Here is a 23,146-nt window from a genome sequence, read left to right as displayed (position 1 = left end):
CATCATGCCTCTATTTTTTAAAACTTTAATAACTCAAAATTTAAAACTTAAAAGTCAAAATAAATCCGTTGGATATGATCTAGATCATTTTCTCTATGTGCTCATAAAAAATTATGACATTTCAATTTTATTTTAGTTGTCATCAAGAGCTTTTAAAAAACGTACTAATGTGGATAATTTCTAGACGTTGATTTTTCAATTTATTGATTCACATAAAAACAAAATTGAAATATGATAATTTTTTATGAACATATAGAGAAAATAATATAGATCACATCTAACGGTTTTATTTTGACTTTTAAGGTTTAAATTTTGAGTTATTAAAGTTCTAAAAAATGAGAAAAATTAAAAGAAGTGTCAATATGCCATCACCGCTGACGCATGACGCTCTCAGCTCTGACCGATCTACCATCGGAGACCAGACAGAGCAACTCAAGAAAAACCGCAGACGCATCCAGAATTCGTATCCGCTGCATTAACTAAAAAAAAAATCTTTTTCTAATACATATGGACTGTCCGATTAGCTTCAAAATTCGTGCAAATTTAAATCCACACTAATATTAAAGATCCCAATGTCTTAGACTGAAGCCAGATGGACTCCGTTTATAATCGAACGGTCGATGTATATTAACTCAAAAGAGCATTCTCTTTTGAGTTCCTGCAGACGATGCGGACTCGACGCATCCATGCCCAATTAGTCTTGACTTATAAATACTCTCGTGTTAACTATTAGAGATCCTCTCCCTGAAAGCAAATCACCCAAAACTGAAAAAAATCAGATGGCATCAAACCCGTCTTCTTCTCTGCCTCTTTCCGGTCGCACAGCCATCGTGACCGGTGCCTCTAGCGGCATCGGTCGTGCCATCGCCTCTTACCTCTCCTCTCTTGGCGCTGACGTTATCATCGGCTACTCTTCCAACCCGGCTCCTGCCGAGGCCTTGGCGTCGGAGCTCACCACCTCTCGTGCCGTTCCCGTAAAAGCTGACGTGTCCGACCCGGCTGCTGTGCAATCCCTGTTTGACACGGCCGAATCGGCTTTTGGTCGCCCTGCCAGTGTCTTGGTACTTGTTCAATTTTTTAAGCGACCATAGAGTACTATTTTTTTTTTTTAAAGAAAAGAAAAGAAAAGTAATTTGCGAGTAAGTTCCAATAAAAAAAACAATGTATCGAGTCAAAACAAAGCGCTCGGAGAACTTAATTTAGATAACAGTATCCGGAGAACCACAGTAAATTTCATAATAATTTTACCTTGAATTGCTAATTTATGCGCTGGCGGAACCTGTACTAGATAATTTGTTGGGGTCTATATGACTATATGTGGAAACCGAATCGTCTGCCCCCCGGGGGCAGGAAATTCCTGCCCCAAGAGTCTCTGCGGGGTGGGACTGGTTACTGTTTAAGGGTTTAATTATTGTTACTGTTTTTAAATGGGGTCCCACCCGCAGAGACTCTGGAGGCAGACGATTCGGTCTCCTATATGTGCTTTGTAAACTAAATATTATATTTTGTCCCCTTTGTTGGATAAAAGATATTTCACTTGTGATTTTTACGAACATTAAAACATTTGGTTGTATACCCTGGATATCTATAATGCTCACAATGCACCTGAAACTGAAACCATTAAAAGTACCAATCTTTCAACCATGTTTGCTCCATCATTTATGGAAAGATAAGCTTCAAACGGATAGCTTGATAGGAAGTGTGGAGTGCGTATTCTCTGAGATCTCTCAACATTTGTGTGACCGACGTGTACGGTGCCTATTTGGGGATAGCAAAGGGGGGCAGTATTATTTTGCTTTGAGATTCGTGCAGAACATATTTTAACGATTGAGATTTTCCAAAAGAAACAACACTCAAATTTTGAGATATCTTAGTCGATGCGAATTCGGAAGTATGGATATCTTTTGAAGTAAATAGGGAATGGAGGTTTCCTGGGATATTTTCATATTCTTTTTTTGGGAAGTATGGATATCTTTTTCTTTCCATGGCTATCAATAATTTCCTCTTCTAACTTCTAAATTATGCAAACAAGCCCTTATTGCTATTTTAGAAAATTTATGTAGAAGGGAAGTTGGTATAGTAGAATAAACAATAGAACTAATTAATTGAATTAAGATTTTAATTGAACTGATACATGATTACCATGTCAACAGGTTGCAAGTGCAGGTGTGCTAGATGATAAGTACCCAACTCTAGCTGACACATCAGTTGAGGATTGGGACAAGACGTTTGCAGTGAACACACGAGGAGCATTCTTGTGTTGCCGTGAAGCAGCAAAAAGGTTGGTGCGTGGCGGAGGCGGTAGGATTGTTGTTTTATCATCATCACTCGTGGCAGCTTTCCAGCCAGGGTATGCAGCATACACGGCATCTAAAGCTGCAGTAGAGGCGATGGTTAAGGTTGGTATTTCTTGTTGTTTATGGGCTTTGACTTGCGTTAAATATTGTCAGGGGCAAAATTAGCAAAATTAGATAGGGGGGCTGACATGTAAAATGAATAATAAGAAATATGTGTGGAACTGAGGGAGGCTAAACTATATAAATACTTTAAAAAAAATGTAAATTTTAATATACATTATTAAAAAAATTAAAATCATAGGGGTGGCGAAGCAACCCCTGGCTAATATTTTGATCCGACCCGGAATATTGGCAAAGATACACTTTATTAACTTAATATATTCAACTATGGCCTTGTTTACCTCCGTACAACGCTTAATGGTATAAGCTGTTCCTTGCCTTTGTTTGCTTTTATGAGTTATATAGCTAGTGGTGCACATCAGAGATTGTGCGCACATTCACATCAGCTATATAGAGATATCATGACCCCCTAACTACCAAATTGGTAGCAATACCCACAAGGTAATGCAAGCTTAGTATTCATACAAACTAAGGTTTACAGGTATGTACTGATACTATTTGGGGAAAAATGACACCAATTTGGTAATACTAAATTACTAACCTTGTTGGGGAAAATCTTTTTGTTTGTATTACAGATTATTGCAAAAGAGCTGAAGGGAACTGCAATTACGGCAAATTGCGTGGCACCTGGGCCAGTGGCAACAGATATGTTTTTCGCTGGGAAAAGCGAGGAGGTTGTGAAACGGACAATTGAGATGAACCCAATGGGAAGGCTTGGAGAAACTGATGATATCACCCCAGTGGTCGGGTTTTTATGCACTGATGCGGCCGGATGGGTCAATGGTCAGGTTATAAGGGTAAATGGGGGATTCGTGTAGTTTGTTGCTGGTTAATACATCCGAGGTTCTAAATTGAATGGGTAGAACGCTTAATGGATTTCGGAATATTTCATGTATTTGCTAGCTGTATGTAAATTTAAAGAAAAATAAAAACAAATTGTCAATCCTTTGGTTATACAGTGGAATGAAAGAGCAAACCTTGTTTCGGAGCACAAGTTTTGTGTGTGTGTGTGGAACTGCTAACATGATTCTGTGTGCATTGAGAAGCTGTAGCTTATTTAAATCTTGCTCAGTATGCTTTATAATAACTTGATGCGAAGTGTTGTGTTATTCTGGCCTAATCATTTTAATTATTTTATACTTATGCATTTCCTTTTTGTAATTGGAGGATTAAAGTATTTTATATTGTTTAACTATATGTGAACAACAGTCTCAATTTAAAAAATACCATCTCTCTTAGCTTAATTAACTAAAATAAAAAAATTTATGAGAAATGAATATCAAAGATTTTTCTATAGGATATCTTCCCTAATAAAAGTATAATAATTTTTTGTGAAGTGATAAATTAATATTATATAGTTAAAAATTTTAAATAATATATTTTTATATAGTATTTCAAATTAGTGAGAAATGAAAGAATAAACACTAGCTTATCATTTTATATTGTCTCTTTCATATCAAACATCTAGCTAAGTAGTTTATTTTTGAACTGACGACCAACAAACAAAACAAATGAAAAATTCTCTACGTCCATTTTATTTTCTTTATAATGTTTGGATGATATCACTAAGTTCTGTATAGAAAAATTATATGTCTCTATCTAATAAATAAATAAATAAATAAACAAACATAAAGAAGCACATTTCAGTAATAATTATGTTTGTTAAACGAAGATCAAGTAAAAATAAGTACTGTTACTTCATCACGAACTGACAACTGCACTCTTTCAGCAAACCAATCAATAGTCAATTTATGCAATTCAATACTTCAACTTTTCCCATTTTACAATTAATAGCCTAACTGAATGCATTTCACGGGTAAAAAGGTTTACCTTCAAAAAGAAACAAGTAACAACATTTAAATTTTAAACCGTCAAAGTAGGCCTAATGGGCCGCGTCGGTTTCAAATTAGAACTAAGGTATAATGGATCATAAACAATAGGAAGTTTGCAGCTCAACAGAAATAAGCTTCTTGGTCAATTCCAATCTTTTCTTTTCCTTTTGATGAAGCAGATTATAAGGCCCGTTGTGTAAAGACACGTACATACCTAAATATACTCAAGGCCATAGCAAGAGAAAACAAAGAAAAAGACAAAAGAGCAAAAATATATACAATTAGTCGCTTTTTATGATCCCCTCACCGTCCATATTTTTCTTCTACTTTTTTATTTTTATTTTTTTTGTTTCTTATTCTTTTCTTTGGAAATGCCGAAGTACCTCTCCTTGACCTAATCCCAAATTAGTAGTATTACTTTTGCTTAGCTGTTCTAGGTTAGAGGAAATCAAGTACACTAGATAATGCTTGTTGGTTAAGAGTTCCTTTGTTTCATTCTGCATCCTTAGCTGTTCTAGAGGGAAATCAAAGCACAATAGATAATGCTTGTTGGTTAAGAGTTCCTTTGTTTCACTTTGCATCCCCTCCATTTCTGTGAAAATGGAGACGTCCCCGATTAAAAAATTAGCTCTGGCAAGAAAATAAGACCTCAATATCTTCTGTGTAAGGTCGCAAGTTTGAAACTCAAATGAAGAAAATTCTTTGCAGATATTTAATAGTTGATTGATTTGATCTACAACCTTTAGTAAAAAAAAGACCTCAAAAATATAAAGCGTAGATCTAGTTTAAATTTTTGATTAATTATCCTAATAATTATGCATCTCGATCCTTCAGCCGTATTATGTACATGGAGAAGAAAGGAAAACCCAAGTTACGATGTCAATTGTGATGATTTGCAAACTTTACACCGCCCCGGACTTAATCTAGCTTCAATAGTATTTTTTAAATCTTGATTGGTAGGTTGCAGTCAATGTGAAGCCCCACATAAATAGGTATATTTATTTATACAGTTTGGTACATTAAGTCCCTTTACAAGTAATAAGGAAAATGCAACTCATATGATGCCCAATCAATCAATAAAACATTCCAGAATTGATATAAGGATATTCTATCGACGTCAACATTGAATGTTTTGCTCATGTATATATATAATTTTAAATTTTATATTGGTTTCTGTTCAACACCATAATATATATAGGTTTATATTGGTTTCTGTTCAACACCATAATATATATAGGTTTATATTGGTTTCTGTTCAACACCATAATATATATAGGTTTATATTGGTTTCTGTTCAACTCCATAATATATGCATCTTTTATGGGCTTTAGGAGTGCACGGGTCAACATGACCTTAACTTGGCACCGTAACATTATTTTATGATGACTTTCTCTGAGTTGAGAGCTGATGACTGTACATCTTGTTTTGAACCGAAATGATTAAAATATACATAAATTATGAAAAGTAATTAATTACTAAATTAAGTAGGACGAACCTCTCAAGTTAATTAGTTCGTTCCTATCTATTTTTGTAGGGATCTATTTAATTTGTACTCAAAACAATTTTTTTTGACACAATTCATCAATTTTTTTTTAAAGTCAAAATGATTGATCCAAACCGTAAGATGTGAACTCCATATTAAAATGTGCTAGGAGACCAAATTTTACATCTTTTGAAACTTTTTTACTATTTATTAAGCCACTTTAAAAATCGTTGATTTAACGGTGGCTTAACCAAACAGTAAAATCAGAAACTACCGTTGGATCAGCGATTTTCAAAGTGGCTTAATAAATAGTAAAAAAATTTCAAAAAATGTAAAATTTGGTCTCCTAGCACATTTTAATATGGAGATCACATCTAGCGGTTTGGATCAATCATTTGGATTTTAAAAATCGGAAAACGACTTGGTTGTACGGGAGGCTAGAAACAATCAATTGTATATTAGCCCCTCTCTCTCTCTCTCTCTCTCTATATATATATATATATATATATGAGGAGGGATCCAATTACACCCTTTTTTGGTGACACCGAATTACACTCGACATTTTCAAAGTTTTCAAATTCCAAACAGTCGATCCAAACCGTTCAACATAATGGATATGTTAAAATGTGCTTCCAGATCAAATTTTACATTTTTTGAAATTTGTTTACTATTTATTAAGTATTTAACAAAATCGCTATATTCAGACCATTGAATTTTTGTACCCACCTTAATAAATAGTAAAAAAAATTCAAAAAAAATGTAAAATTCAATCTGCAAGCACATTTTAACATATATATTGAACGGTTTGGATCGACTGTTTGGACTTTATAAACATAGAATGTAATCCGGTATCACAAAAAAAGAGTGTAATTTGTGCGAGTTGAATGTGACACACAAAACGAAAAGCTAAGAATGGATGTGCCATGTTTAAACTGGAAATAAATTAGCTGTTAATCAAAGGGAATAACAGGAACCTGTTATTCCAATCTCAACTCTTCAGATTTTTCAATGCGTGAATTTTTAACGAATAATTTTTTTATGCGCAAATCTCAACAAAGAGAAATTCAGATATGTAAGGTACCTGACTCTCTCAGGTTAAATCCGGACCATTTAAAACTCAAATTTACACGAATCTCAAAGAAGTCTTCTTTATTAACTTCAAAGAGACACCCAATTTAACCTTTTGATTCGACCGAGACTATTCTATCCGTGCGATACCACATGAGATATTCAATCGAGCGACGGATTAAGTTCCATGCGGGCACATTTCACTAACCCACCGGCTCACCTCGCATTTTTTTTTTTTTTTTTTTCTCTCCACATCACATTGATATGTAGAAAAACTAAATCAAACATCTGACTGAATTTGTCCAATGTCCAAACTCCAGCTAATATTTGTGATTTTTTTTTTAAGGTTAGTGGCTTTAAATGCATACTAATAATTTTATTGATAAAAAAAAAATTATAACGAGTCAAATGACTTTTATTCTTAGATCTAAACTCATTTATTCTCATAAAGTCTCGTAAATTACTCTAATCATCTAATTCTACATATCTACTTTTAAACACTCTATCGGTGAAAAATTGAAAGATAATAATAGAAGGAAATGAAAGATGTTTACTTGTTTAAATACTATAGTCAAATTGTATGCAAATATCGCTTTAGGCGTCATCTTTTCTACCTCTTGTCAAGTACTTAAACTTGCATTTAAAGAGTAATTGTAGAGATATTTTTGAAAGTACCTACGGCTACGGCAATGCCAATGATCAAATTCTTTCTCCACAGCATTTAAGTGTCTACAGCAGGTAGAGACGGCAGATTGGAGGGCCTACTCGCAAGTCGCAACTGGTACAAATTCCAAGAATCCTGGCATCAAATCTGTCATTCAATTGCGCATATACACCAAGGAGGAGAACTGGAGAGCCGACCATTGAATCCGTATCCTCTGCATTAACTCAAAAGGGAATCTTTTCAGTTAATCAATCTCAACCGTACAATCTGTTTTAAAATTCGGGCAGACCAGATTGCACTAATATTGAAAGACCTCTTATATTATAGGTAGGTGACGGATTGGCTCCATTTAAAATTAGACGGTTGAGATTGATTAACTCAAAAAATTTCCTTTTAAGTTAATGCAGAGGATACGCATTCGCCGACCATCTTGCAAATCTGGCTCGCGAGAATGAAATGAATTATGTTGGATTTATATTTTCACTCTTCCCGAGTATCAGCAGCTGTAGCCTGGATTATTAGCACTAGGAAATGGGGATAGCCGGATAGGACATGTCTATTTCGACTTTTCTTTTTCGTCCCTTTGTTGCTAGTGACTGGTAATAGGGGTGCCTACGGGCAAGATGCAAAAAAATAAAAAAATAAAAAAAATAAAAAAATAAAAAAAATTGAAACTTACCGATAAAAAACAGGTGCAAAATTGCTAGAAAGGGACAGATGTGGATGAAGCATTGCTAGAAAGGAAGATTACTAGTTTCTGATGTAAAATTGTAGTAATTTGTTGTTGTTGTTTTTTTTAAATTGACAGTCACTGTTAAGAGTCTAAAAAAAAATCAGGTAATTTTTGTGTATGATATAGGGCTGCTAATGAGTTGAGCCGGCTCGCGAATCAATGAGTTGAACGGTTCAATATTTAATAACGAATCAGACTCGAAACTAAAAAAAACTTAAACTCAACTTGGCTCGATTTTGAAAGAAAAAAAGTTCAATTCAGCTCGGCTCATATAAACACTTGGCTCGCAAGCTTTTCTCATATTTTTACTTAAATTTGTTGTTGTGAGCGTAATTAGGGGTGTCAATGGCACCTTTTTACCCGACCCGTATCATATCTGAAAATACGGATAATGGTAAGATTTTTTTTTTCCGTTAGCTAATTGGGTACGGGTAAGGGTAATGATTTTTTTTCGTTATCTTACTCATTTTTGTATAAGATAATTTAAAAAAAAAATTATATATAAAGATATATATTTGTATGGAGATGATACGTGATACAATAAAATTTTGTATTTTATTAAATTTTCATAATACAAATTTGTTGTATTCATTATTTTTTTTTCTTATTTTGAAAAATATTTTATCAAAAGCACAAATCAAAATGTTAATGACATTTTTTTTATCGGTTTACCTGATCCGTACCGTATTCGAAAAAACTTATAAGGGTAAAGATTTTTTTTCGTTATCATAACGGATACGGATATGAAAATATCTCCACCCAATCCGTATGCGACAAGAGCATGGCAATATTGTAAATATCGAAAAATAACGAGTCTATTTATCTCATAGCTTCTATCAGAATTTCAAAAAAAAAAGAAAAATAACGAGTCTATTCAATATTTCTCTCACAAAAAAAAAAAACTCAAGACGACAGTAAGCAGCATGGAGCACTCAAAATTCGGTCATTTTTATTAATATTCTACAAAAAAAAGTTAATTTTAGAAATGCTTCTACCATATGTTTTTTTTTCAAAATTGTCCCGACCGCCAGGCCCACGGGCGGCCCAAAAAACCCACCAGACCGCCCCCCTGCAGAGGCGGGTCACACCACTAGCAGACTGCCCTACCCCCCCTCCCCCCTCCCCCCTCCCCCACGGGTAGTCCTCTTTTCAAATTTGATGTTTTTAGTGCATTGCACTATTCCAGTGGCCTTTGCCTCAGGGGGCGGTCTGGTGGGTTTTTTGGACCACCGTGGGCCTGAGGTCGAGCCAGTTTTGAAAAAAAATAGATGGCAGAAGCATTTTTAAAATTAACTTCTTTTTTTGTAGAGTATTAATAAAAATGGCCGCTCAAAATTAAAGTCGCGCGTAATTAATGCCTCAAAATTTGCTGTTGTTGCGAAATTTTAGATCGGACGGTCTATATCTAAAATTAAAATTGGAGTTACCTTAGGTGATATGAATTCAGCAAAGACCAAGGAGCAAACGCACAATCAATCGCTCTTTTTTGGAGTACCTTTCCACTTTATTGCAAATTTCGCAAGCCGAGTCGAGTCAATCCGACAGTAAGCACCTTTCCACTTTATTGTTAAAATATGAGTCGGCTCACAAGTCGGCTCGTGAGTTTGCGAACCGAGTCAAGCCAAGTGTTTACATGAGCCGAGTTGAGCTTTTTTCTTTCAAAATCGAGCCGAATCATTTTGCTTCTCTCATTGAGCCGAACCGAGTTTGAACTGAACCTTAATCATTAGCAGTCCTAGCTAGTATGATGTTTTATTGGTCAACGCATTTTATTTTGATAAAGATCCATGCCTATGCCCCCACAACTCCCTTAATAATAATATATATAGCAATAGTTAGATGTCAAAATATTATCCTCAATAAAATATATAATGAATAAAAAAATTGAGGAAAGTCTTGACTAGTAGAGTTAATCATGCTTTTAAACCTTCTCGCTATATATATATATCCCTATCCTTTTGCTCTGTTTCACCAAAACTTCATTATTCTACAAAAGTTCATCTCTCTCTCTCTCTCTCTCTCTCCATAGAAAAAGCTAGTCATGGTCTTCTTGCAATCTCTGATAGCTTTGCTTCTCCTTTCAGTAACCCACAGCCAAGCTCTATCAATTGGCGTAAATATTGGGGTCTGAATCCGTTGCAATCTTCTGTTTCCATACAACTTACATATGTTGGTTTTTACAATTTGAGAAATGATATTTTTTTCCTTTCTTTTTTTCCCATATTACAGAGTAAGCAGGGGTGTAGCCGCACTTGTGAGTCGGAGAACTGTAGCGGTATGCCACATTTTATGAAATTATTCATGTTTTAATTTTGTTTTTGCTGCATTTTTTTTTCTCTTTAGCTTTGCTCATATGGTGAACATTGTAGCACTTGGGTCATGATCAATCACGAAGTAACAATAATTTTACATCATACAAAAGCACAGGTGCATGACTCCAGGGATCAACTCATATGATTTAAATGCAAAATCATGTGTAAAATTGTAAAGGAAAGAACCTTACGATCATACAGTAATCATGTCGGAACTCGTAACAGCTATCTGTCTAACCAGTAATCAAAGTTTTAGTTTCCTAATATATATTCAAACTGTAGAGTAGATTACTCAGGATGTAATTTTTCACATCAAAGCAACCAGTTTAAATATAAAATTAACCCTGTCATAGTCTTAATTAGTATGAAAAAAAAAGGAACTCGTCAAGTAAACTTCAGTCCTAGTCCTATATTTACAAAAAAAAATGGAATCTATAAAAATAAATTGTCCAAAAGTGGGGGGCCCATGGACTAAGGAAATTTTGTTTTACAGATATAATTAGTAAAAATAAACAGACTATGATATTCAATGGGAGCTATAGGATCCCCATGTTTATAGTTGTTGTCAAAACAGAGTCCCCTGCATGCTTTCATATACTTTGATATTTTGAAGGACATGCATGTAAAAGACCCAAATATCTTTTTGTAGGCCATGCATGTAAAAGAACAACATTGTCATCTTGTCCCTAATTTCGAAAAAGAAATGGCACCTATACAAAAAAAGCGACATGCTTGAAGGCTTACATAAATATCTCATCTGACATGTAATATACAAAAAAAGCGACAGGCTTGAAGGCCTATACAAAAAAAGCGACAGGCTTGAAGGCTTACACAAATATCTCATCTGACATGTAATATATATTTTTTTTGTCTCTCTAATTTTAGTACCACCTGTTTTGAGATATGGCAAGTATTGTGGAGTAATGTACACTGGCTGCCCCGGCGAGAAGCCGTGTGATTCCCTCGATGCGTGTTGCATGGTTCATGACGCTTGTGTCGCTGCCAGCAATAGTAGTCCCTCTGTCCCTATCTTTGGTTCCACAACTCTTTTCTTGTAAAATTCACTTGATGGTTATAAACTGATTTGAATAGTTTATTTCAGATCAAATGATTTAAATTAGGCCTGACTACTGACTAGAATATATAGTTGTTATTTTTTTTTATCAGATCATAGGGGGTAAAAATATCAGCTGTTAAATTTTGTCCGAAACCATCTACTTATGTTTGTTTAATTGTAATGGACCCAAACATTCTTCTTATAAAAAAATTTAAAAACTGCAATTTTCTCAATACAAATATTAAAATTTAAAAATGGTGCAACAGATGACTACTTGAACCTGGAGTGCAACCAGAACCTGCTCAAATGTATTAGCAAGGTGAACACAGAGGGTCCCACATTTCAGGGGAACAAATGCTCTGTGGACCAAGTTACTCAGGAGATCTCACTTATCATGGATGCTGCTATTTTAGCTGGAAGAGCTCTCCACAAGCACTAGGATCAGAAAATTGGTGTCCTCTGCAATAGCTGATTTATTGTAATGTTTTGCAATTATTTTCGTTCCTAAAAACAGGAACAAGTGGATTTAATTATTATCTTGTACTTTTACATTCATTTTAAACATGTAAGTTTGAACGACCTTATTTTTGGAGCAGACCAAAGTTAAAAAAATCAACATATATATCTTGTTGGTATTGTAACCTTTGATAATTGCTAATCTCTGCTATGCCGAGTGCAAGCCTTTTGCATTTGGATATCATTGTAGAGAGTATTACTGGTCATGTTGGTGAGGGGTCAGTACTCAGTGCTTTAGGTTGAGATCACATGGAGACATTTTATCTTTGTTTCTATATAAATTGCTGGTTGTTTGGTTGGTGTCTAGTGGGATACAAATGGATAGCCCGGTGTAGCCTGCTTCATTTCTTTTTTGAAATTTTAAACTTTTTCTTCTTTTGGTTAGTGTTCTTTATTGTACATGCTACCAAATCTTCTAATGGTCCCAAAGATTTTTTTTCTTCTAAACAAATCCTCAATAACTGAGTTATTGTATAAAGTTTTTTTCTTAATTTAGGTATAATTAACGGGTATGTATGCAGTTTCGATATACAAAAGAGTCGTACTGAGTTTTTTTTTTTTTTTATATATATATATATAGATTATAGGACTAGTATTCAAATTTTCAAATCATCTCTTATATTGATATTTAAAAATAAATGTATTAAACGTGATTCTTCACTCCTAACTTTGTTGAACTAGACCAATTTTAATTTTGTTCCAAGGAGGCCATAATATTAAAAATTTGCTGCCTTTTGTATTACATGTTTCCGCATAAATGAGTTAAAACAGCTACGTGCAAAAAATCTAACGATTCAATTAATCCAATTAAGTATCACATTATTATATTTTATGAGGGACTAATAATATTAATGCTTGTAAATATTATAAAATTTAAACGATAAAATTGAAAAGTTCCAATTTTTATAGGGGACCCGTTAATCTCTACCTCCATCCGCCCCTGCACGCACACCCCCACACCCACCGACACCCACACACACACATTTTTATGTAAATACGTATTTGACATGTGAATTTCCCATTATTTTGTCATTTATTATCAGATCAAGTAGAGTAGGATAGGGTCCCCTACCAAATAATTATGCTTAGACTTTAAGTTGGATTTCTTATCCTTCCTAGTTGCACGTGTGGCCTATGTTTCCCAACACCTAATGCCCACTGTGCTACACTGGGAAAAATAGCACGGTTGAGCCGGCTTCGTTACGGAACGATATGCCAGCGGCTCCGTCACAGAACGACACGGTATGTGTCAGTTACGTGTCGTGACTCGTGTGTTTTATGCTGTGATTATTCGCGTGACGTGACCATCTTTAGAAAATTTGGCACGTGAAAGATCTAGTCATAGCACGGCAAGACACGTGGTCATAGGAGTCATGTGTAATTAAGATCTTAACCAAATGATGAATCTTGAATAAACTAACATAAATTATAATCAAATGGTCATGCGAGTCATGTGAGTCACGTTTGGTCATAGCACGTTTGGGCACAGTGTAATTCACGTGACGTGATCATTCGCGTGCCGTGACCACCCATTGACATTTTAATCATAGCACGGTACAAAATTAAAGTCAAGGCATGTAAATCATGACACGGCGCTTTGTTTCCACTCTATATGCATTATGTTCATATACGACATTATTTTAGCAAATAGCAATATTGAGCACGTCTTTGAACTCTGAAAAATATGTTCCAGTAATATTTTTGCAATATATAGGGGGGATATGTTGCTACTGTACATATGGTGTTTGCATTTCAATGGTTGAATCTGTAATTCGGACGAAATATTGAGATTTCCTGATTAAGTACTTATTGGATCTTAATAAAAAAACAGAACAAAAGAGAAGTTATTAGTTGCAATCTCAAATACAATTGAAATAACATAAGATTAAAGCAATAAAGAGGGGTGGGGAGCAAAAGCATCACGGGAGTAATTTTAGCAAAAGTTCTCGGCCAAATAAATGGTTGCAATTATAGTTGCTTAATGATCTATGTTCATACTCCTCTTAATTTTGCTTTTACCAAACTAGTACAAATTAAAGTAACTTCTCATGACTCATGACATCATCAATCATCCCCGAAGGAAAGGAAGGAATGCACACCAAATCCTATGAATAATGCTCCGCTTGCTAGAGTCACCTTCATCGAATTAAAAACACCTCATAGTGAGCAAAAGATCAAAAATCTCAAATATATATTAATTATGTACCAATATAGTTCAATACTAGTACAATTCTTGAACAGAAGTTGTGCGCTATTACTGGGAAATATTATCCAGAAAAGAATTGAATGCTTTATAAGGTTGAAACCAGAGGATAAAGAGAGAATGATAGATTACTATTTTCTCAGATATATGAGATGCCAAGCCCTTTCCTCCGACAACAGCGAGAATAGTGCAAAGTGCTTGCCCCCTGATTTCAAGTTATCAGTAAATGTTTCAATATCTCAAGTGTCAATCATGATTCCAGATTCAAAATATTTCATGTTTGTTTACTCTAGATCTTCAATTTTGGTATTATTTCTGATTCAGAACAAGGTTTATTGAGTGGGGAAATAGAAAAGAAAGTTTTGAGTGCTATGTAACAGTCAGATAAGTACTGCTACGTACTAGCTGTAAATCAATCTTACAGGCAGGTACTGGAACTGATTCCAAATTTTATTCCCGAACAGAATTTATATTGATCTAAATGTTTTCCAGGGTCAATCCTACAGAAGTAAAAGTAAATAATTGCACAACAAATTTGAAATACAAATCAATAGAAAGCCTACAGAATTCCACCCAAAACAACTCCAAATGGGTTCTCATCAGCAGCAAGACCAATAGTAGCAATCTACAAGATGTTTAAAATGATTCAAATCATTTTAAAGGCCTATGAGCATATCTGTTCATCAAAATAATAAACATGAAGTAAATCTGCTTATACCTGGCTCCTATCACCCCATTCACCAAAGAATGTAATAGAGAATGCCTGTAAATGCAATGAATTAAAAACAAAAGGGAAAAATTCAACGGATGTTTTTACTAAATTTGAAGGACTTAATTTCCAAAATCAGTGTACCTTTTATTACCTTAATAAAAATTGGAGAGAAAAAATGAGTCAAGAAAGGCCTCTTGCTTTTCTTGAGATCATCATTATCCTAAAATTTAATAGAATTTGTGCATTTAAGTCTTTAAATATAAGAATTATCTCCAATATTAGTTGGACCTTATCAGCAGCATTGCATCCTCTCCTCAAATATTACAATAACACCTGTTATATGGTGTGAAGGTTATTTTGTTTCGCTACCAGAGAGACCTGTCCACTATGTTGCCATGATAGAGAGGTAACAATATAACAATCTTGACTCTTTCTGTTTCATTTTTGGCAGGAAAATCGTGCTTTGGAACAAAAGCAGCAATTAGTCAAAGCAATATTATATAAAGCGCTCGAATATGACATGGATATCCAAAGCATTTGAGTACCTAATTGACTGGTTCAGGTACAGTAATCTTTTCATTTTAATTCATCCAATAAAGTACAAGAACTGGCTAGCATCTAGTTATGAAGAAGTTATATAAAATTGGAAGATTGGCTATATTGCACTAAAATTCAAGTAAAAGTAACCTTGAAATTTTCTGTGTTTTTGCTCTTGCCCATTGAATCTGCATTCTGAAATTATAAGTAAAAGAAAATTTATTTAATGAAAAATGATTATAGCAATGGTGATGTTGGAACAGCGATGATGCCCACTGGTAGGTGCTGCAACACCTATACTGAGATTGTAAGATCCAAGGTATCAAAATTTATTTAGTGCGCTAAAAGTAATCAAACATGCTAAAAAGTAAAAGAAGATTTATACAAGTTTGGCTTCCACTTCTGCCAACTCATCATCATCCCTAAGACATTCAAATTCAGTACTTCAAAATCTTTTGTCTCAATTTATAATAAAATTGTATTAATGGATAAAGAAATTTCTATTTCTATTTAGCATAACCATACCCATCTTCAGTAAATCCTTCCCAAAGCGACCATATTCCAAATACAAAGAACAGGAGAGTTGTTATTTGGTGTGTCCATTCGCGTGGTACCTGTATGAGTATTCACACCTCAATTCTGCCAGAATTCATTCATGCTTGGAGGTCTTTAAAGAATAAGAAATCAATTTTATGCAACACATCTAACTGTAGAATCACAGTAACGAAAATTTACCACAGGTGATTTCAACACAAACACAGTCAGGTTAAGTATAAAGGAGCTGGAATAGTATCAGTAAAGGTTTGACAAAATTAAGAAGCATTCATTGTTGGCTGGGCAAATTTCCTCAATTAAAACAAATTATGGACAAGTGACAATTTTAATAGTAATAGTTCTCTGGCCTGATTATCTGCAATGAAGAACTAGCTCGTAATCCAATGTACATTGAAGCATTAATTTAAAAAAAATTAAGAATAATGTCGCATAGTTCTAAAAAGTATCAAGAAAAATGTAAATACCAGATTTGGAGCTACATAACCAAGTGCTGATGATAAGACTGTTGTAATCTGTATAGATAATCAACAATTAATTGTAACAAAAAGAGCAAGGTACCTTATTGAAAATAGTTATTTTACAAAAAAACAGAACGAAATTGTGAGTTTTCTATTTCCTCAGGAGAAGGGGGGAGAATTAGTAATTAAGAAGAGGTAGATACTTGCATAATTGAAATGAAACACTGTAGAGGTGTATATATGGTACAAAACTAGTATAAGAAACCGAAATCAGAAAGTAACAGTGCTAGCTCACAATTAGTGAAACCAAACACCCGGCTAAAACATGCCCCCTCGGATGACGCATCGCCAATATCTGTAATCAAGTAATAATTTATTTATATATAAATAGAAAGAAAGGAGAAAGTTTGCGAAATTGAATATACAAAAAAAATGAAATAATTCATTAGCAACATTTTCATTCTTTTTATGTGCTTCCTTGCTCTTTTATATATAGTTGAGATCCGATTGTTTTTCCTGTTAGTTGTGAGTGTGATAAAAAAATATTACTAGAAATCTGGAATAATAACCACGCCATACACTGCCCCTATAAAACAATCTCAAATTGTAACTAATCTAATTAAACAACACGGTGGGGGCGTTGTTGAAATTATTTATTAGACATTTAATCAATTAGTTATTTCTTTTCATAATTTTATTACACATGGAGTGAACTCGACTCTGGGATTCCAAATATTTTGGGGGTGCAAATACAATTATGCTCAAAAGTGTAAAGATTTTTTTCTTGATGAGTTAAGATTAGGTGCATGCAAAAATATTGCTAATGCAGGAAAAAAAAAATGTAGAATAAACATCAATGTATACCGCTGCGGCGAAGAATGTATTATCCCCAATCTCTGATAGAATAGTCATTGCTAGTGATTTTGCAAATCCCTTTCTGAACAAACAAAGTAGAATAGCACAGTTAAAATAATTGTAAGACAATAATTTAGAAAAATATACGAAATCCATTTAAGCCTACTATGTAACTATTTCTCTTCAAATAAGAAAGATAATAGACGGTCAGAATTAAATTACCTCTAACAATGAGAGCCCCATTTTATTGTTAATGTGCTCAGAATAGAGGAGCTCGGAACAGAGAGAGTAGATGGAGGCCAAAGAAGTGATAGTCAACTCTCATTTTATTGTATTGCTTGCTCAAAATTGTTAAACAGCACCTATGGTTCTGGGGAATTGATATAGTATGCGCTATGCAGTAACTCAAATTTTGAGTAAATGCAGAACTAATTAGAACCGTCTGATCTGTATTGGCATGAATATTAACGAAACTCCGTGTATTGGTATGTGTAGGCTGAATTAATTCCAATTTTAATAGAACGGTCGAGATTTTAAATTCAAGATCTAAGTTAATGCATATAAGCTCTGATTCTGGGGACTCGATTGGACGAAGATAATTTTTATTTTCATCTGGCATGGCACATCTAAATGTTATATTCTGGAAACGATTTGTGCCACCAAAAATATCATCTCCGGAACTGTTCTTGTGATAGTGGACCCTTTTTTTTTTTTTGGAACTTTCATAGCACATTTCTTATGCCACCAAAAATCTAAGATAATTTCTAATTATCATTAAAAGTTCGTTATATAAAAATATTTTATTTGATGCAAATCTAATATTGAAAGCTAGATATATTTTTTGGGTATGACAAGCGTTTTAAAAATATTGATAAATTAGAGTTTCGTTCTTTTTGAAAGATGCCAAAGCAGGGTACTCTTATAGTAGTTCTTTGTATCAAACCGTTTTGAGTACTAAAGGATTTTTCTTTTTCATTTTATTAAACAACTCGATAGTAGGGGGTGTCAAATGGATACGATACGGTAAGATAAAAGTATTTTTGTATCAGTATCCATTAAGGTAACGGAAAAAATATTCTCCATCCGATTGTTTAATGAAAATTTTATCCATATTCATCTTATTGAATACGATATGAATCAGGTAAACAGATAAAAAATTGTCATTGATATTCCTATTTGTGCTTTTGGTAAAATATTTTTTAAACAAAAAAAAATAAAAATGAATAATGACATGGAGTCAATGAATAATTAATTTATGTATTATTATAAATTCTAAAATGATGAATTAATGAATTAAACTAATATGTTTTTTGAAAATTTGAAAAAAGTTTAAAATCAAAAAAGTTTTTAAGATGTCTCATAAGAATTTGAATAAACCGTTGGAAATGAATAAAAAAATTAATTTTATAATTACATCATATATATTTGTACCATGAATAAAACTATCATGCCTCATTTTCACATGAAGATATATGTATATATAATTTTATTTGTATAATTACTCTATTATTCAATAATGTGTATGAAGTAGTTTTATCTGTATCACTACTCGTATACATTGACACATCAGTGGCTGCTGTGTAGTGGTCACGTTTGGTGGGTTTTTCAGAAAGGTGTTGCTTAATTATAAATTAAAAACAAAGAGAGAGGGATGTGGAAAACCTGGGTAGGTGGAACCAGGGAAGGGACTAACCTCGTACTATTTTATATATTAACCCCTCATACTTTCGATTTTAAGTAAACATTCGAGCGAACTTTACTAGGGCATACATTCATACATTATATATATTATATTGTGATTCTTAAATCATTAATATAAATCATGATATTATTACTTAAATCATAAGTACATACATGCTTTGATTCGGATATCGATGGAACCGATTTATATAAGTCTCCTTCGGCTTTCGTTATCAAAGTTTTTTAGTTCTGATTTCTCTTGTTATAAAGTTTTCTAATTTAGTGCTTGATCAAGACCAATTTAAATAAACTATGTTATTAAACTGAATCTAGTAACGATAATAATATAAGCATAGAATTGATTCTCCTTAAGCTTTCTTATCTTTATTAGTTTATTTTATTGCTTAATTAATCTTTCCGAGCATCATTTTTTTTAAGATTAAGATCACTTATTTTAGTCTTTTTTGGCTCTAATATTAATCCGTTATCTAAGCCTTAAGGCATCTCTACCTTTAGATTAAACATCATTAATTTTTACTCATTAATTAAGACAACTGAATATAAATTCTTTAGCATGGATCCATATTTAATCATACTTATGTTGCCGAACGACCCAATCAAAGAAAGATTTGAAATGGATCATGTGAAAACGAATTTTAAATCCAACCGAAACAGCCCAATTTCTTTAGCCAATGAAGATAATCAAAGTTCTACAACTCTTTTGCAACGGACTAAAATTTAATTGTCAAATAATTTAATTTACCAAGATTCAGCTGCATTTTTTTTACAGAGAAAAATAAAGATAAAGTATTCAAGTTTCAAATCAGCTACATTAAATGATAGAATTTTCTGTAATTATTTCTAGGAAGACATGGCTTAATTATGTGATGAAAACTGATGATTAAATCAAGTTATGGTTTGAGCTTACCACCAAAGGGATTTAAGAGCGCGACTTAAAAAAAAAAAAATAGATCGTCAAATTCAAATTGGAGATTTTGATTTATTTAGTGGTCGCAAATAAAATATTTATGTTTGAATTTTAAAAATATATATATATATATATATATATATATATAGAGAGAGAGAGAGAGAGAGATAGGCTAATGTGCTTCCATAAGCACTTGGCCCGAAGTGCTGCCACCCCATTTTTGAATTTTCAAAATCCAAACAGTCGATCCGAACCGTTCATCTTGTTCTCCATATTAATATCTGTTTGGAGACCAAATTTTACATTTTTTGGAATTTTTTTGCTATTTATTAAGCCACTTTGAAAATCGCTGATCCAACGGTGAACCCCTGATTTTACTGTTTGGAAAGCCACCGTTGGATCAGCGATTTTCAAAGTGGCTTAATAAATAGCAAAAAAATTCCAAAAAATGTAAAATTTGGTCTCCAAGCAGATATTAATATGGAGAACAAGATGAACGGTTCGGATCGACTGTTTGAATTTTGAAAAATCGAAAATGGGGTGGCAGCACTTCGGGCCAAGTGCTTATGGAAGCACATTAGCCTATCTCTCTCTCTCTCTCTCTCTATATATATATATATATATATATTTCATTTTGTTTAGATTAAGAGAGCAAAAATTGTCAATAAAAAAACACTCTATAATAGTTCATACTCCTACTTAGGATTGTAAATGAGTCGAGTTTGAGCAAGTTATCCTCAACCTGAACTCAGCTCATTTAATAAACGAGCGAGTCAACTCGAGTTGGGATGGTAATAACGAGCTGTAGAGCCAATTTGATCTTATCTTGTTATCAATTCGAGTTGACTCGCAACTCATTTATAACTCGAGTTATTATACACTAATATGTGTTCTTGGATATTATTATACACTAATATGTGTTTATCTATACATAAACAATTGAAATGACCTAGTAATAGTTTATTTAAATACAAACAATCTAACATAGAAATAATAGGTCAACTCAAAGCAAACAACAATTTAGAATCTTACAATTTTTCATACAACTTAGTACACAAGTTGAGTTATAAATGAGCGAGTTGGGCTCGGCTCATTTATTAAACGAGTCATCCAACTTGAGTTGTAAATGAGCGAATTAAAACGAGCCATTAACAAGCGAATTATGAACAAGTTACAGAGTTAGAGCAATTTTGTACAGCTCTACTCCAACCTCGTAGAGTCTTAGTTTTATTTAAAATAAGTCAAAATTCATTTGACTTTACTTTTGATTTAAATAACGACAAAAATTATCCCAAGTTTACAAAAAGAAGAATATGCTTCCGGGCTATCACTGCGTTTCAGCCTCTGCTCAAACATATATATCATTAGGAATTACCAAGCATGAGGCCCATATACTTATAAATCAAATTCATTTGCGACCGAAGCCCAATCCAGTCACATATACTTGAAATCAACTACACCTCCCTCTCCTTGTGCTATATCTGACTATATACTTTTCATATTTATTCTATTAATTTTAGGGCCCTGATAATTGTTCTCCCACTTTCATCCCTCCATTATTCCCTCAATTTTATTTGTTCAATCTTGTCCACATTTCTCACGATCTACAAGGAATTTTGCGAATCTAAAGCCACAAACGTTTTTTTACGCAATTTTATCTTTCAAATGAGATCTATGATGATATATTTTCGAAATTGTCATCACACAAGTATTTATACCTCGTTATTTAAGTATTTATACCTAGTATTTTCTACATATGACACTGCTGACATTTAAAAGTATTAATATCAAGTATTACAGGTATTTATACCTATGCACTGAAGTATTTATACCTATGTAGTCAACTATTTTTGTCAGAGAAAGGTTGACGCAGGGACAATTGGGGAAGGTTGATGCGGAGATGCGGGGTCAACGATTGGAGATAAATACTTACAAGTATAGGTATAAATACTTGCACGATGAGGTATAAATACTTGTGTGACGATGAGCCCGAAAATATGTTATCATGGATCTCATTTGAAAGATAAAATTGCGTAGAATACATTCGTAGTTTTAGATTCAAAAAATTCCTAATAGATCATGAGAAATGTGGACGACATTGAAAAAAAAAATCCACCTCTAAAAATGTGTATGATTCTTCTCCCCATGTAGTTTGAGAGGTCCCCCCCCCCCCCCCCCCCCCCCCCATATAGCCATATCAAATTAGGCATGCAAGTATTAATATCTTAGTTTGCAAGTATTAATTTATTATATTCCATGTATTTATATTTATGAATTTAATTAAACTTAGGAGACCACAGTGTTTTGAATAAATTTAATTAAACTAGTTCTTTAAGTTAGTTTATGGAAGTTAAAATCTGATTAAGAGATGGGGGGATATGGAGAGATGCAGAGATGCAGGGTCCACAATTGGGGATAAATACTTACAAGTATAGGTATAAATACTTGTGTGACGATGAGCCCGAAAATATGTCATCATAGATCTAATTTGAAATATAAAATTACATATAATATATTCGTGGTTTTAGATTTACAAAATTCAGCATAGATCGTGAGAAATGTGGACGACATTGAAAACAAAAAGAACAAAAAACTCACCTCTAAAATCTGTTTAAGAGATGGGGAAATGGGAGTGGGGGGATTCATATAATTATTCTTAATTTTAAAATTTGTTGGTGCATTAATTTTTAGATTAATTTTATTAGTCCATATAGTTTAGAACTTGCAAACTCATCAAGACAATAATATGCTATTAACATTATTAATGTTAATTGTGCTATGATGCTTTGCAGTATAAATAAATGTCGATACTTTGCATTAATCTCAACTTTTAATAATTAAACAATCAGTCTAAGCCGCCTAGCTTCTTGTTCTATTTTTTTTTAATATTCTTTAAAAAAAAATTTAATCAAGAAAAAATCATAATCACAGAACAATCTATAGGATTTTTTTATATCAATGAATTTTCTCCATACATAAAATTGAAAAAATAATAAGAAAAATAAAGAGTATGATCTCCAACATGATTTTAATACGGCCATTTTTTTAGAGATCTTAGTATTTTGATTTAAATAATTTTGTGAAGAAATTTTTTTTTGTTTAGAGTGTATGTCAAAAAAATAAGACATTTGATATA

General features: G+C 33.2%; 2 protein-coding genes and 2 long non-coding RNA genes across 4 annotated transcripts; 2 read left to right on the top strand and 2 right to left on the bottom strand.

The window, feature by feature from the left end:
- Window positions 1-722: 722 nt before the first annotated feature.
- LOC144559289 (NADPH-dependent aldehyde reductase-like protein, chloroplastic) lies at window positions 723-3,411 on the top strand. The gene is made up of 3 exons (XM_078308309.1): window positions 723-1,061; window positions 2,154-2,399; window positions 2,993-3,411. The coding sequence occupies exons 1-3, from the start codon at window positions 780-782 to the stop codon at window positions 3,233-3,235; spliced, it is 771 nt and encodes a 256-aa protein (XP_078164435.1). The 5' UTR covers window positions 723-779; the 3' UTR covers window positions 3,236-3,411.
- Window positions 3,412-10,165: 6,754 nt separating this feature from the next.
- On the top strand, window positions 10,166-12,232 carry LOC144559899 (putative phospholipase A2 homolog 2). The gene is made up of 4 exons (XM_078309063.1): window positions 10,166-10,322; window positions 10,427-10,472; window positions 11,395-11,520; window positions 11,833-12,232. The coding sequence occupies exons 1-4, from the start codon at window positions 10,239-10,241 to the stop codon at window positions 12,003-12,005; spliced, it is 429 nt and encodes a 142-aa protein (XP_078165189.1). The 5' UTR covers window positions 10,166-10,238; the 3' UTR covers window positions 12,006-12,232.
- Window positions 12,233-14,415: 2,183 nt separating this feature from the next.
- On the bottom strand, window positions 14,416-15,050 carry LOC144559800 (uncharacterized). The gene is made up of 3 exons (XR_013513252.1): window positions 15,004-15,050; window positions 14,849-14,910; window positions 14,416-14,490 (listed from the first exon to the last, which is right to left on the bottom strand). It is a non-coding gene; the product is annotated as an uncharacterized LOC144559800 (long non-coding RNA).
- Window positions 15,051-16,842: 1,792 nt separating this feature from the next.
- Window positions 16,843-17,721, bottom strand: LOC144559801 (uncharacterized). The gene is made up of 3 exons (XR_013513253.1): window positions 17,625-17,721; window positions 17,412-17,480; window positions 16,843-16,902 (listed from the first exon to the last, which is right to left on the bottom strand). It is a non-coding gene; the product is annotated as an uncharacterized LOC144559801 (long non-coding RNA).
- Window positions 17,722-23,146: the final 5,425 nt, after the last annotated feature.

This window comes from Carex rostrata, chromosome 9 (assembly GCF_964058835.1).
Source record: "Carex rostrata chromosome 9, lpCarRost1.2, whole genome shotgun sequence".
In the NCBI taxonomy this organism is placed as follows: domain Eukaryota; kingdom Viridiplantae; phylum Streptophyta; class Magnoliopsida; order Poales; family Cyperaceae; genus Carex; species Carex rostrata.
Note: the sequence above shows the minus strand (reverse complement) of the source record. Positions and strands in the feature narration are given on the sequence as shown.

Bases quoted from the DNA above. Each gene is read 5' to 3' on its own strand.
- LOC144559899 (XM_078309063.1), top strand. From the start codon at position 10,239: ATGGTCTTCTTGCAATCTCTGATAGCTTTGCTTCTCCTTTCAGTAACC. The intron at 10,323-10,426 runs GTCTGAATCCGT...CCCATATTACAG, and splicing joins CAATTGGCGTAAATATTGGG to AGTAAGCAGGGGTGTAGCCG. The intron at 11,521-11,832 runs GTAGTCCCTCTG...ATGGTGCAACAG, and splicing joins TTGTGTCGCTGCCAGCAATA to ATGACTACTTGAACCTGGAG.
- LOC144559289 (XM_078308309.1), top strand. From the start codon at position 780: ATGGCATCAAACCCGTCTTCTTCTCTGCCTCTTTCCGGTCGCACAGCC. The intron at 1,062-2,153 runs GTACTTGTTCAA...CCATGTCAACAG, and splicing joins GTCGCCCTGCCAGTGTCTTG to GTTGCAAGTGCAGGTGTGCT. The intron at 2,400-2,992 runs GTTGGTATTTCT...TTTGTATTACAG, and splicing joins CAGTAGAGGCGATGGTTAAG to ATTATTGCAAAAGAGCTGAA.